Here is a 16,151-nt window from a genome sequence, read left to right as displayed (position 1 = left end):
TTTTTTCCTACATGATAAATGTTCTAAATATAAGTGTGAGTGAGTGTGTATGTGTGTGAAATTCCAATGTGAAAGGCACTAGCTATGACAGTTTCACACTATCTTTACTATTATATGTGTCTTAATATGATCTACTTGCATTTGTAGCAGCAAGCGTACCCTTCCACGGTTTATTGTTTTATGTTCTGGTGCTTTTTATCTCAGATATAAACCATGAACACTAGTAATGGTCACAGATATCTGCATCTTGGTAAAAAAAAAAGTGGTCAAAAATTTTGAAACCCAGTATCAAAAACACATCTTATTAAAATAAAGTAAAATTTTCTATTATTAAAATAAGGGAACATTACCCTCTGGGCATGTTTTTTTTTTTTTAGCACTTTTTTTTTTATAAATTTTTATTTATTTATGATAGTCACACAGAGAGAGAGAGAGAGAGGCAGAGACACAGGCAGAGGGAGAAGCAGGCTCCATGCACTGGGAGCCTGACGTGGGATTCGATCCCGGGTCTCCAGGATCGCGCCCTGGGTCAAAGGCAGGCGGCCAAACCGCTGCGCCACCCAGGGATCCCTCTGGGCATGTTTTTTGGCATGGAATATTCTCTGTAAAACCTATCTGATTTATTAAGGTTTTTGTCTTGCTGTAAGTGATTTTTGAAATTTTGGGTTATCTTTTGCAGGAGCATGAAACTCATTGCACAGCAGAAATGTTTGCTCACACATTTCTATTCTTTTTTTTTTTTACACATTTCTATTCTGACACACTTTGGGCAAATTATGTTTGGTTTCTTGTTGCTACACTGGTAATTTATATTGCAGTCGTTGCTTGAATGATATGTAGGATTTGAAATCAATATTACTCCAAAAGAAGGTCATCAGGATGAGGAACTTTTGGGTCGTGTAGATGGGGTTGTTTTAGGGAATTATGGTATTCTTCATTCTCTGGGCATTCCCGTGAATTCCATGAGCACCTATGCTCTCGTGTTTATATGAACATAGGTAAAATCTATGAACTAACCAAAAACCAGAAACAGACCAATATCCTTCAGCGGGTGAATGATTAAACTATGGAACTAGGCAATACTGCTCAGCAACAAATTGATGCATGTGACAATGTGGATGGACTTTGAGTTATGCTGAGTTAAAAAGCCAATCCCCAAAGGCTATACATATGCGATTCCATTTATATGACTTCCCTGAAATAACAAAATTATAGAGCTGGAGAAAAGGTTAGGGACCGGGAGATGGGGTAGATGGTGGGTGTGACTAAAAGGAGTAGCACAGGGAGACTTGTGTTGGTTACGTAAAGCTACATGTAGCAAAACTGCATTGAACTACACACACACACAAAGTGTTCCTACAACTGATGGGATCTGAAAAAGCCCAGTTGATGGCACCAATAAATTTTCTGGTTTTGGTATTGTCTTAGAGTCATGCAAGATGTCAACGCTGAGGGAGGGCAAAGGGTGCACGAACCTCCCTGTCCATTTCTTTGGACATTTTTGTGAGTCTCTATTTCAACATGTAAAGTTTTCGGGGTGCCTGGCTGGCTCAGTCAGAAGAGCATACGACCCTTGATCTCGGGGTCATGAGGTCAAGCCTCACGTTGGGGGTAGAGGTTACTAAAATAAATAAAGTTTTAAAGTAGACAGGATCAACCTCCATTTACCTATCACATGCATCTACAATTTTCAACTCATGGCCCGTCTTGTTTCATTTGGGTCCCTCACACTTACCTCTCCCTGATATTTTTCTGCCACTGCTCCCAGGCATCATATCATTTTAGCCGTAAAGAGTTCATTCAATAAAGTAAGAGTCTTTATTTTTAGACATAATCATGATTCTATGAAAAATTTCAGCGTGGTAGGCATCTTCACTCCTACATATTTTGCCTTCTTAATCCAACAGGGTTCATTATCTCAATTCATTACAGAATTATCTCTTTTTTTTCTTTACAGGTTTTCCTTTTGCATCTTTTTCCCCTTTCTTATCTTTTGGAGAATTAATTCCTTTCTTTAGCAGTCTTTGCAGTTCTTCGAATCTCCCCAGTCCTTTCCGGACCATTGTTCCACGCCACCACGCCTGAATCTGAAGACAAGATAAACCCAAACAGTGTCAGTCGGTATCCCTCCAGACCGGGGGTGGCTATCTCTTCGTTCTGGCATGTAGTTCTAAAGACGTGAAGGATATAATATCATCAGAACTCTACACCTTATTTTCTCTCCCTCTCTCAATTGACCAGTCATTCTGGCAAATGTAAAAAGGAAAACAAGTTAAAAAAAAAAAATTCAGGGACGCCTGGGTGGTTGAGCCTGTGCCTTTGGCTCAGGGCAAGGTCCTGGAGTCCCAGGCTCCCTGCATGGAGCCTGCTTCTCCCTCTGCCCGTGCCTCTGTCTCTCTCATGAATAAATAAATAAAATCGTTTAAAAAAAATTCAGTGCTTTTATGTCCCAGGCGCTGTTCTAGACATTTAGGAAACAGCAGCTAAATGCCAATGTCACTGCCCTCACACTGCCACCAAAGGAGACAATAAACACAGGAATTTATGATCTGCTAGATGGTAGTAAATGGCACGGAGACAACAGGGCACAGTAAGGGGATCAGGAGGGCTTGTACCTGCCTTCCCTCTTGTCACTGGACTGCTGCGCTGGCTCCCCACTCCTTCAGAGACCCTGTTCCCTCCCACATGCTCAGAAGCGTCCCTCCTCTAGTGCTAGGCTCTGAGCCTTTTGGTGCCTCCCCACTTCTCTCAGAATAAAAGCTCAAGTCCTTAGGAGGGGCGTCACAAGGCCCTCTGTGATCTGCTCCCTGACCTCCTAACTACTCCTTCGCCTTGCTCACTCTGCTCCAGCTGTGCAGGCCTGCTCACAGCTGGACACACCCGGCATGACCCCAGCTCACGGCCTCTGCTTTTGCTGCTGCTTCTGCTTGGAGCACTCCTCCCAGCATTCAGATGGCTTAACCTCCAGTTCTTCAAGTATTGGCTCAATTGGCACGGCTGTGGACTGGATTGTATCCCTTCACCTCCAACTCCTATTAAAAGCCCCAACCCCTAATGTGATTGTATTTGGAGAGGGACCTTTGGGAGGTAACTAGGCTGAGATGTGATCATGAAGGTGGGGTCCTCCTGATGGGGTCAGGGCCCTCATGAGAGACACCAGATAACTCACTCTGTCTCTGTCTTGTGAGGGCACAGCAAGAAGACAGCCGTGTGCAAGGCAGAAAGAGCTCTCACCAGAGATGGACCATGCTGCCGCCCTAATCCTGGCCTTCTAGCCTCGAGAACTGGGAGAGAGTTTCTGTTGTTTGAGCCACCCAGGCTATGGTACACTGTTAGGGTAGGCTGAGCTGCCTACACCAGTCATTTCCCAAGGAGGCCTATCCCAACTACCTCATTTAATCAAATCCCCCAAACCCCCAGCACCACACACACACACACACACACACACACACACACATACACAACCTCTGGCAATCTCAGTTCCCCTTAGCTTGAACTTTTTTCCAACACCACTTTTCACTTTCTAACAGACTCTGTGATTTTATGTTTTATATCTTCTCAGGTTCTTATTTCCATCACACTAGACCCTAAGGAACGTGAGGACAGAAAAATTTGCTTTGTTCACTGATGTATTTCCAAAGCCTACGACAGTGCCTGGCACATAATGGAAGCTCAGGGAGCATTTGCTGAATGAATGCACAAATGAATGAATGAGGTGGGCGGGGCATGCTGTTTTACAGAAGGGGGATTGAGGGCAGGTATGAGGATGTTTGGACAGGGACTACGTGAGGGCTGGGAGTCTGGTCCATATCGAGGGGATGCAGCTCTGGGCAGAGGGAGGAGCAGCAGGCTTGGGCCTTGGGAAAACACCCAGGATCCCTTTGTGCCATGAAAATGGGACAGAGGAGATGATGGGGAGTAGAGCCCAAGTGATTTCAGGTGGTGGTTTTCCAGGGGAACAGAATCGCCCTCTAGAGGCGTTCTAGACAGTTACAGGGCTTTTTGTTGCCTTAAGGGTAGGCAGTCTTCAACTGTGGGACAGGACCCCAGTCCACAAAGACTTTCCCAGGGGGTGCACGCATGGGTAGTTTGGAGGCGATCTATTTCCAGAGCTTCGCCTGCTCTACGCACCCCTTCCTACCAGGTGTCTGCCTAGGAACACAGCTGCTGGCTCTCCACGCCTGCCTCGGCCTCCGCAGCTGCCTCTCTGGCACACCTCTGAGCCACCTGAATCTGACTAGGGTGTGTTTTGCCCTGGACTCCAAAAACCTCTGGGACACCACGAAGAAGAGACAATACAAAATAGTCGTACTGAAAACAAAACCAAACAAACAAGAACAACAAAAACACAAATACAGAGAACTAACTGTTGTTTCTCAGAGGGGAGGAGTGTGGGGGTGCGTGGAATAGGCGAAGGGCTGAAGAGGTACAAACTTCCAGCTATAAAGTAAGTAAGTCATGGAGATGAAAAGTTCAGGACAGGGAGTGTAGTCAGCAATATTGTAATAACGTCGTGTGTGACAGATGGGGACGATGCTTGCGGTGAGCACCGTGTAATGCATAGAATCGTCAAATCAATATGTTGTGCACCTGAAATTAATATAAAATTGTATGTCAATTCGATTTCAAAAACAGAAGACTGGTAGTATTGACGTTGGCCGTAGGGACTAGGTAACCTGATTCTTTTGTAAGGCAAGTGGTTCCCAAGCTCTTTGCCTTCAAGAAAATGGAAAGACCAGTTGATTTGCCCACTAAGAGCCTTCCATGTGATTTGGGAGGGATACAAATCTGAAGAAGTTTGGAGACGTGTGAACATTACCATTTTTAAAACAAAATCATAGAGGCACACGCACACACACACACACACACACACACACACAAGCTGCTTCCATTCTTGTCAACTTCTCTATGTAAACAAGGTTTCTCAGGGCTTCATCTGTAAAAAACGAAATACAGGAACAGAACCAATGTCAATTCTGTGTCGTTCCAGCAACAGGTAGTGTTTATGCAGGGATACAGAACCTATGTGGGAAGGCCTCCCACTTGTATCTGTAACTCCCAAATCCTATAGGCCAAAGAATTAAATATCAAAATATATAATGGATTTTATAGTGTTTTGGTCAGTTTTATAGTACTAATAATTGTAATATGACTCAATCCAGGACATTAAAAAACCCTATGGTTACAGAAAAAAAATTCTAATCTTAAAACTTCATTTGTATAAATATTTTTGTTGCCTGAAAGCATGAAAGGTGATCTATAAATGACTTAAAATTATATATATAAAACATTAAGCTCAATTCTTGGGGGAAAGTGAAGTAGAAATACATGCTCAAGAATAAAAAAGAAAGGATTATAACATTTCTGCCTATAGGGGCGCCTGGGTGGCTCAGTCCATTAGGCGTCCGACTGGTGATTTCAGCTCAGGTCATGAGTTCATGGGTTCAGTGGGACTGAGCCCCTCCTCGGCCTCCACGCTCAGCATGGAGTCTACTTGAGATTCTCTCTCCCTTTCCCCTGCCCCTCTCCCACTCAGCACACATATGCGTGCACGCTCTCTCGAATAAATCTTAAAAAAATTTCTGCCTGTAAAATAAGACCTTGCTCAAGTATTTTGTATCAAATCATAAGGGTATTTAGATTCCATTGGGGACATTTAAAATAACTGATTTAAATAAAAGCTTTATTTTAAGATGACAATATTGAAAACTCACGGAAAAGTAAGTCCTTTGCAATGTTTAAACTTGGTGGCAAAAGAATTAAAACACCAATTTAAAAATGTGCAAGAGGGTACGTAGTTTTTCAAAATCTTTTTTAGGAAGTATCCAAAAAGTATTATTTTCCTTTTTCCAGTGTTGCCACTCCTGAGTATATACATATTAAAATAAGTGTTTTAAGATAAATTACTTTCCTTTTTTCTTTATGTCACAGCGCTGTCCTTATTTTCATTTATTAAAATTATGGGTTTTGGTTTAATTTCAGGAGAGTAAAGAAGGTATCACATACTATTTATCATAAAAGAGAGGGTGTTAGGTTTGACATGGTTGAGGGCTGTTGATAGGTGAGGGTCTTGCAAACCAAAGACTGTTCAGCAAAAAAAAATCATGGATTTCAGTAGAGTAGTGAAAAGATCCCACCTAAGTTTTAACAGCATGGGGCTGACTGCTACGTGGAAGTACACTGTAAGGCTAGCAGGTGTGGAAGTGGGGATACTGGTTAGAGGACTAAAGCCATCAGGGTGGGGGACCATGGGGCTTGGACCAGCTGAATAAAGAATATTGAATACTGACTGAAGTGGGGCCTGGCCTGGCCTATCTGGGGATATCCTAGTTGTATCCATGGGTGAGGTGGGCAAAGAGGAAATGACAAGTTTCTTTGCTCCCCCTCCTTTTTTTTTTTTTTTAGGACTTTATTTTTTCATTCATGAGAGATACAGAGAGAGAGAGAGAGAGAGAGAGAGAGAGAGAGAGAGGCAGAGACACAGGCAGAGGGAGAAGCAGGCTCCTTGCGGGGATCCCGATGTGGGACTCGATCCCTGGGCTGAGGGCAGCTCAGCTCAACCACTGAGCCACCCAGGCATCCCGCTCACCCTCCTTTTTAAAGGCTTTTTGCCTCCTGACCCTAGTTAGTGGCAGAGCAGAACTCTGGTCTCTATACCGCTGCTCCATAAAGACTTTCACTTCTAATTTTTCAGCCTTAGTGACTTTGTGAATATAAACTTTTCAGTCCACACTTGACGGGATGAGCACTGGGTGTTATTCTGTATGTTGGTAAATTGAACACCAATAAAAATTAATTTATTAAAAAAAAAACTTTTCAGTCCAGTGAATAGTCCAAGAATCTTAGGCTGTTTTGGGATCCTGAGGTTTGGGGTTCTTTTGCCTGTTTGTTGTCTTATCTGACAAAGAGATGAAGGACAAAAAGGCTAAGATGAGGTTCAAAGATCCCATTGCTTAATTCGGAGCAGATAAAGGAAGTAAGAGTCGCTGCTCTCAATGAGGACGACGTAGAGATGTGTGAAGCGCAGCCCCAGAACAGTCTGTGATATGTTTACCACTGACCCCTCTCCACAGCAACTGTGAATGCATTATCCAGAATTTTTGCTGATTTTACCTTTGTTGCCATTATTTTCTTGTTTCTTTTTGTCTTCAAGTATGTCCATATAGCCTGACTGCCTTCAATGCACACTTCTTTTGGGGGGTCTTCCATGGGATTGTCCATCAGTGTCAAAACCTTGAGGTTCACCAGGCTATCCAAATTCTCTGGAAGACAGGTGATCAAGTTGTCCTCAAGCAGTAATTCTTTCAAAGCTGAAACAATTTTTGAATGACAGATTTATCTTAAGAAGAAGCAAAGTTTCTCTGCCTCTCTCTCTCTGTCTCTCATGAATAAATAACGTCTTCAAAAAAAAAAAAAAAGAAGAAGAAGCAAAGTTAAAACATGCATTCTTTAGTCCAGTTACTTTGAGATGTTTGTTTCCTGCCGTGTCGTCTATCAAGACACCGATTTAATGAGGTAAACCAAGGTCTCTTCCCTCTAACAATTCAGATTGTTGGAGCCAGGGTATATATTAGAGACAGAAATAGAGCACACACCAAAAAAAATCTCACAGTGTTTCATTCCACCAGGGACCAAGGACAGGAAAAAAAAATGTATGGTCAGGAGCATCACATGCCCACCCCTCGACTCTAATCTATGGCAAAAAAAAAAACATTTTTTAATTTGGTCCCACTAGAAACTCAGCAAAAGGCTTGTAAGTGGATGGATGGATTGATGCATGTACAAATAAAGAATGGTTTAACCTAGTGTCAAAGGTTTGGGTGCTTAAATCTGAATCATATGTGATTTTTCATGCCAGTCCCACAGCTCCAGACGTACCCCCCCCCCCCGCCCCTTGCTGACTTCACCACTCTAGGTCAACACTTTTCATTCTATTCAAGTGACTTAGTGACCTAACGCAAATTTGCTCTAGGACCCCCGGCTCCAAACTCTGGCAGGTAGTAGGTAGGCAGAAAAGGATTGTCGGTGGCATAGTGACTGTAAGGAGGAAGGCTAATTTTCTCTGCAGTTGCTCTTTCCTTCTCTCTTCAGTTCCAAATAAACAATCTAACTGCCTTTGTGAGGTTCTTACCTGTATCCGGCACCTGGCCTTCCCTGTCTCACTAGTGAGACCTGCGAGGAGGTAATGGGGGTAGGGCTAAGCTCTCTGAACATTGAGTTTAGTCTTGAGTGAACCAAGGAAGTGGGAAATGCTTCAACATGAGAAATGCTGGCCTCGCACTCCTCTAGGCTGAGGATCTCTACTGAGATTCCTTACCTTGTGCTTGGCCAATGGAATTTGGAAGTTTCTTAAGCCAGTTGTGGCGGCAGTCAAGAATTTCCAGGTTAGGCATTGATCCCAAAGATGTGGGCAGGTACTCCAGATGATTGTTCTCCACATACAACTCTTTAAGACTCTGAAAAACATAGGAGTAGACCATAATGATCCTGACATCGATAAAAGAATTAAGAAAACCAGACTCACTGGTGAGTTCCCATGCTCTTTCAATGGGGATAGTGTGCATTGGGATCAACGAAGAAACTAAGAACCATCATCAAAACATAAAATTATTTTTGGGTAACACCATTGGATGTGGTTCCCAATTATGCAGGGAAAAGAAAACACGGGAATCTCATGTTTATTTCACAAGAACTTTACAGAAAAATAACTGTGATAATTTATATCATTTGCTCCCTTTCAATAGCTAATTAGCAGCAGCAGTTGCTGTAGAACTGAAATCGCATCAAGTATCAATCTAACATTGTCCAGCTGGAAGTAGCCAAAATGTGCAAACGAATTAGTTATTTTCAAATCCACTGGGCAAAAATGTAATGTTTGCACCTCACCCTAAGCTTTCAGAGAGTGTTCCGTGGCGTATCAAGGAGCCAGATGATGAGAAGAATTCTGAACCCAGGGCAAAGCACTGGAGAATCAGGAATAGGACATCTGTGTCACAGGTGAGAAGTACCCATGCCATACATGCTGTCGCTCAGCTCCACAACTGGGGCTCATGTTGTGGCCCACACCTACTTTAACATTAGTAAGAGCGTAGTACAACAAATGTGGAAAAAAATCTCAATTCTTTAAAGCATGCATACATTAAGACACAGGGGTATGGCTACTTTGAATGAAGTTATCCTGTTGCTTTTTTAGGATTTAGCGCAGGGCTGCGTGTGGGCCCATCTCCATAGGACCCTGGGACCGGGTTAAACCCTGATTTGCCCACCATCATACAGGGAGGGAGGTCACATTGACCCATCCAGAATGCAGACTCCTAGCCATGTCACCTATAGGATACTTTAACTTCAAAAATAGTACAATTTTCAGGGGCCTCTTACAAAAGGTAGAAATCAAATGGAAAGTGATAGGGCTCAATTTCTTTTTTTTTTTTTCAGGTTTTTTTTTAATTTTTATTTTTTTGCTAATTCCCAGGTTTTATTTATTTATTTATTTATTTATTTATTTATTTATTTATTTATTTTTATTGGAGTTCAATTTGCCAACATATAGCATAACACCCAGTGCTCATCCCATCAAGTGTCCCCCTCAGTGCCCGTCACACAGTCACCCCCACCCCCCGCCCACCTCTCCTTCCGCCACCCCTTGTTCGTTTCCCAGAGTTAGGAGTCTCTCATGTTCTGTCTCCCTTTCTGATATTTCCCACTCATTTTTTCTCCTTTTCCTTTTATTTAGGGCTCAATTTCCCCAAATAAAACGTGCCAAACTGCACAGCGGAGAGGAGTATGGCATGGCATAGCCTCTTGGCTATGTTCTTTGCATATGCATCCAGGGGTTCAGGAAAACAGTGCTAGAATGACTGACTGTTTGGGGTTGGAAATCTAATATGGAGGATTCCCTCCAGCCTCTGGGGATGCCACCGTGTTTTCTCAGTATCAGCCAACTTAAGGAATCAGTAGGCATGGACTTCATTGCTTACTCATTTGGGGAGGCTTACCTGTAGTTTGCTAATGTGTTCTGGAATATAGGTGAGCTTCATTCCCTGGTCTTGCCCAATGTATAATTTCTCTAAAGACTCTAAAGAAAGGATTTCTTCTGGAAATGAAGGGAACTGATTTCCTGTTAATCCAAGCATCTTCAGCTTTGAAAGTGAGCCGAAGTCTGAAGGTAACTAGAAGTATTCCAAAAAGATAAGTTTCAGGTCAAGATTATTTTGAACAATAAGATAATAAATGGAGTTTTTAGTTTTGAGGCCAATTGATAAACCTAAAGTAGAGCAACTTAGCAATTCTTACGGATGAGAAGTTGGCACAAATACTTGCGTATAGAGTATTTGTATTTGTAGATCTAAAGTCTGGAGTCCCACTCTTTCCCCAAGCCCCTCTGCTCTTCACTTCAGGCATTGCTTTAAACTGAAGCAATTTTAAACCTACTTTATTGCAAGCTTTTGAACCGTGGTGCAGCAAATGCTTGACACTACCGAAAAAGTGCTGAAGTTATCAGAGTAATACCCCAACTGTAATATTGATAAGTTCAGTTATTGGAACTGATCAATCTAGTAACATGACCTCTCACCCCAAAAGGCTTTAAGTCAGCAATTTATAAACTTCAGCTGAAATCTCAGTTGGATGCAAACAATGAAGACGATCATGATTTTATCTTACAATATTCTCCCCGCCAGTAAATAATGAGGCTTATGGACCCTCTGTAGGTATCAGGGAGGCATTTCCTAGACTCCCAGACTGCCAGGCTTAGCACGTCTTACAAAGGTTGTCTATTCTAATCCTTTAATAGGATGGTTGAACATATTCCACACATGCTAGCCATGCAGCACACATTTAAACAGCACCTCCTGGAATGCAAAGCTCATTACTTGGATGGAGACCTCTAATCATCAGATTTTCTTCTTTTGTCAAGCCAAAAATCTGTGTCACTATTATGTTCACCTATTGGTCTCTTTCTGGCCATCTGGAACCACACGGAAAAATCTCATTCTTAAAATATGTGATAGTCTCCCTATTGATTATGTTGCAGAGACACCTATTTTCTTTTCTTTTTTTTGAGACACCTATTTTCTTGTAGAAAAATAAAACACAGTTATAGATCTCGACAGCTTCTTAACTCACTTTGAACCACCTTCTTTTATCAGGCTTTACTTCTAATGGGGAAATCTATTCCCTACAGTTCCCTGTCCCAGCCCTGGCATCTCCCCTACCCATTCCTCTCTTCTTCATGAAAATGGTGACACTTCAGCTTAGCCTCACCTCTCCATAGATGGGGCGGGGAAGGTTGGAAACATAATTGGGGAGCAGCTCAAAAGAAAGCTCCCTAAAGTGATAACATAACAGTAAGTCTCACACATCTGCAATCTTTCATATGGTATTTTTCTCTTTATTGTGTAGGAGGAGGGCTCATTTTCCTAAAAGTGCTCTAAAATGTTTATAGTTTTATTTATTTTTTAATCAGAGGAAGTCAACCTCCAGAGAAACTGATATTTAAGCTTTCCTTCTTGGCTATTTCAAAATTCTTCATCAGGCACTTAGATCCCTTTAATACACAGCATCTGCATCAGTGCTGTCCAAAATAATAGGATAAAGTTTTTCAATCTAACCCCTTCATTATAACCTAGTAACGTCCCTCTTACTGCTGTTCAGTTAGCTCATAAGTATAGCTTTTCTTTTTCAAAGCACATTGAATGTTCAAAGTTTCTTTTTCCCCCGGATATTCAAGATCTAGTAATTAATCCCATCACAGTCACATTAAAGTATAGTGGAAAATAAATCCAGATGTACAGAAAACCTATAGAGAGTTAAATCAGGATAGTCAGTATGGATGCCCTAAATTTGAGCTACAGTCATTTTGAGCATAAGTCAAATGTCCTTTAACAGACATGTACAATACTAATAAAATCTATGTAGATACACACTGAAGTCAGCTACTTTTGCATACACCTAGAAAAAGCTACTGGCCAAGAGCAAGAAATCCATCAGGTAAGTCTTTGGGGTAGGAGAGGTAAGGAGCTGGTTTAAAAGCCATGTGTCATTATACAGAGAAATGCACTGGGAGGTAACTGGAAAGATTAACTGTAATAGGACTTGAGAAAAGAAGACCCAAAATCACAAAAATATCATCATAAGACCTGAATGTTTGTTTAAAAAAAAAACTGAAGAATAACAAGCAATGGTACCCAGAGATCTTCACATCCCATATAATAATGTTGGAAACGTCCACATTTCAGTACAGTTTGACTAGTGGTAAAACCTGGTATTGGGTGATGCTTACCTTTGTGAAGGCACCATCTGTGTGTGATTCCCTCCTCTATTCTGATCTCTTACAATGTCTCACAGGAAAGAATTAGGTTCAGGACTCTTGTTATTCTTCCCAAGGGCACTTTATATTTTGAGCCTTTCACTCTCAATGTGGAATGACAGACTTTGTCCACTGTAAAAGGAATTTCTTACCACGGTGGTGGAATAGCTGGGGGTGGGGGTGGGCAGAGGGCCTCTGATAAACTTCTAAAATCCCCCAAAATGGGTTGCTACCTAAGTAAAGATCAAGCCCCAGATTCTCTTCCTAAATCCTAAATCACCATCAAAACAATTATTTCCTTAAAGGCAGTTTTAAAATTATAGAACTAGGACAAATAGCAGCACCGCCCCCCCATCAAAGTTCTAAATTAAAAATTGAGTAAGAGATTAAACAAAAACTAAAACACCCCCGAAGAACCTTTAAGGCCTAGGACTAGTAGAAAGTATGGGGAGCATAGATCAGTGTCCATTGCCAGGAAAAGCAGACCTATTACTTGATGATTATGATTGTGGATTTCTAAATCTCTTGATTTCTCCCTCTACAGTTGTCTTTTGCTCTTAACAGGATTTTTCTTTTAATTTTCAAATATTAAAAATAAAGAAGCGAACACAGGTGTATGCACCACCCAAATCTTTTGTTCATAAACAAAATGTGTGTCAACTATACTCCAATAAAAATATTTTTTTTAAGATTTTATTTATTTATTCATAAGAAACACAGAGAAAGAAGCAGAAACACAGGCAGAGGGAGAAGCAGGCTCCATGCAGGGAGCCCGACGTGGGACTTGATCCAGGGTCTCCAGGATCAGGCCCTGGGCCAAAGGCGGCGCCAAACCGCTGAGCCACCCGGGCTGCCCTAAAAAGAATTTTTATGTTTTATTTTATTTATTTTTTTAAAGAGAATTTTTAAATAAAAGGAAATGCTGCAATTAAAATTGAGCCCCTTGGGCAGCCCTGGTGGCTCAGCGGTTTAGCGCCACCTTCGGCCCAGGGTGTGATCCTGGAGACCCGGGATGGAGTCCCACGTCAGGCTCCCTGCATGGAGCCTGCTTCTCCCTCTGCCTGAGTTTCTGCCTCTGTGTGTGTGTGTGTCTCTCATGAATAAAATAAAATCTTTAAAATAAATAAATAAATAAATAAATAAACAAACAAACAAACCTGAGCCCCCTGTCATCCCCTCCTCACTTCCTTGACTTCCTTCCTCTTCCCAGAGGCAGCCACTACTAAGAAGTGAGCGAGGTTTTTTCCTAGTTCATATATTTTATTCTTTTATTATATATATAAATATCCACAAACTATGTGTTGTGTGTGCATGTATGTAGTTTTGTGTGATTAAGAGTTTATAAATGGGGATGCCTGGGTGGCTTAGTGGTTGAGCACCTGCCTTCCGCTCCAGGCATGATCCTGGGATCCTGGGGTCCTGGGATCGAGTCCCACATCGGGCTCCCTGCATGGAGCCTGCTTCTCCCTCTGCCTGTGTCTCTGCCTCTCTCTCTGTGTGTCTCTCATGAATAAATAAAATCTTAAAAAAAAAAAAAAACAAAAAAAGACTATAAATAGTGGCAGGTTCTGCAATTTGTTGTCTGCATTCCTAACAAACACCACAATTTCGAGGTTTATCTGCACAGGCACATATTTCACCAGGTCACTTAAACGACTGTGTAGATTTTTAATTTTAGGAGTGTAGCAGCAGCTTTTTGCCCACTGCTCCGCTGACCTTGAGACTGTCTCCCAGGCTCCCTGTCAATGTCCCTATGATGGACATTTTTGAACAGGGCCGCCCTGCACCACCTGCGAAGGGGCTTCTCTAGGGACGAGGCTGTTTTTGCAGTTCACCGTGAGTGGAACATTAAGGCCTTGAGGCTGTGGGTGTCAGGAGAAAGAAAAAGAAAAAGAAAAAGAAAAAGAAAAAGAAAGAAAGAAAGAAAGAAAGAAAGAAAGAAAGAAAGAAAGAAAGAAAGAGAAGGAAAGAAAGAAAGAGAAAAAGAAAGAAGAAAAAAGAAGAAAGAAGAAAGAGAAAAAAAGAAAGAAAAGAAAGGAAGGAAAAGAAAGAAAGAGGAAAGAAAGAAAGAAAGAAAGAAAGAAAGAAAGAAAGAAAGAAAGAAGAAAGAAAGAAAGAAAGAGAGAAAGAAGGAAAGAAAGAAAGAAAGAGAAAAAGAAAGAAGAAAAAAAGAAAGAAAGAAGAAAGAAAGGAAGGAAAAGGAAAGAAAGAAAGAAAGAAAGAAAGAAAGAAAGAAAGAAAGAAAGAAAGAAAGAAAGAAAGAAAGAAAGAAAGAAAGAAAGAAAAGAAAAGAAAAAGAAAGAAAAAAATCTGCCTCCTAAGGAGGAATCCCGGTTGAGGGGCGCAGAATGGTTCCGAATGCAGACTCCGGGGCGCAGCAGCTCCGGGATGGAAGGGGCTGTGTCTGTGCCCCGCCAGGTGGGTGAGCCCCCCTGCACCCCAGCTCCCCACGTGGCAACGAGGACGGTGCCCCCCCCCCCATGCAGCCAGCATCGCACCTGCCGTATTCTATTGTCGTCCAGCGCCAGCACCTGCAGGTGCCTGAGCGCGCAGAGCTGGGCGGGGCCGCGCTCCAGGTGGTTCTGGCTGAGGTCCAGGAGGCGCAGGTGGACCAGCCGCCGGAAGGAGCGCCGCAGCGCCCGCAGGCCCGTGTCGCGCAGGTACAGCAGGTGCACGGAGCTCCACCTGCACACGAGGCGCGGCAGCCTCTCCAGGTGGTTGCCGCTCAGCCCCACCTCGGTCAGCGCGGCGAGCTGGGCCAGGCCGCGCGGCAGGGAGCGCAGCCGGTTGCGGGACAGATCCAGCACGGCCAGCCCGGCGCAGAGGCCCAGCGCCTCGGGCAGGCCGGCCAGGCCGTTGTCGGCCACGTAGAACTTCTGCAGCCTCGCCAGGTTGCCAATCTCCTCGGGGATGGCGGTGAGCCGGTTCTCATCCAGGTCGATGATCTCCAGGTTGCAGAGGACACAGAGCTCCGGCGGGAAGACTTCAAACTGGTTGTGCCCCAGGTAGATCTCCCGCAGTTGGGTCTGGTTCACGATTTCCTTGGGCAGAGACCTCAGGTGGTTGCCGGTCAGGCCGAGCAGCTCGAGGTGGTGCAGGAGTTTGCAGAGGACGTTGGGGATCTCCCCCAGGTGCGTGTGGTAGAGGCGCAGCTCCCGCAGCCTGCGCAGGCCGCCCAGGACGGGAAGGGACGAGGACAGCAGCGGGTTGTGGCTCAGGTCCAGGCCCTCCAGGCTGCCCAGCCTGCCCAGCTCTGGGCAGAGCTTGCCCAGCCTGTTCTTGTTCAGGTAGAGAATCCGGAGGTTCTTTAAGTGCTGAATATCCTGCGGGATCTCCTCGATCTGGTTGTTTTCCAGATGCACTTCTTCTAATTCTTCTAAGTCTGTGATCTCCCGTGGAACGGCAGTCAAGCTCTGACTGGAGGCATCAATGAAAAATGTCCTATCGGAGGCCCGTTGCGGATCATTTTTCCGATGAATTTTAAATGCCTGTCCTCCTGATTTTGTCATGTCCTTTGACATGAAGTCAAATATATTCAAAATCTGAAATATTGTGAAAAGAAAAAAAAAACCCGTTTACTTGCCACGAGACTCCATATCCTTAAGAGAGAGAAAACATAAGTTCAGTTGATTGGATCTAGGCCTTGACATTCTAACACAGCATGAAATGTCGGTTTTTGAAACCCATAAAACATTATGTGTTAATGAATTGAATTTAAATAAAATTAAAAAAAAAAAAGAGAAATGTAGGTTTCTGTGTTTCGTGTCAGGAGATGAATTCAGGCATAGATGCCTCCTAACAGACTGACTTCTATGAAAAGAAAAATATTGTCTTAGTTTTTTCA

At 43.0% G+C, this 16,151-nt stretch overlaps 1 protein-coding gene across 1 annotated transcript; it reads right to left on the bottom strand.

Moving 5' to 3' along the window:
- Positions 1-1,909: 1,909 nt before the first annotated feature.
- LRRIQ4 (leucine rich repeats and IQ motif containing 4) lies at positions 1,910-15,828 on the bottom strand. The gene is made up of 5 exons (XM_055308248.1): positions 14,806-15,828; positions 9,996-10,169; positions 8,318-8,456; positions 7,114-7,310; positions 1,910-2,087 (listed from the first exon to the last, which is right to left on the bottom strand). The coding sequence occupies exons 1-5, from the start codon at positions 15,826-15,828 to the stop codon at positions 1,935-1,937; spliced, it is 1,686 nt and encodes a 561-aa protein (XP_055164223.1). The 3' UTR covers positions 1,910-1,934.
- Between the last annotated feature and the right edge of the window lie 323 nt (positions 15,829-16,151).

Source organism: Nyctereutes procyonoides, unplaced genomic scaffold (genome assembly GCF_905146905.1).
Source record: "Nyctereutes procyonoides isolate TBG_1078 unplaced genomic scaffold, NYPRO_anot_genome, whole genome shotgun sequence".
Classification (NCBI taxonomy): domain Eukaryota; kingdom Metazoa; phylum Chordata; class Mammalia; order Carnivora; family Canidae; genus Nyctereutes; species Nyctereutes procyonoides.
This window is presented reverse-complemented; position numbering and strand designations above follow the sequence as displayed.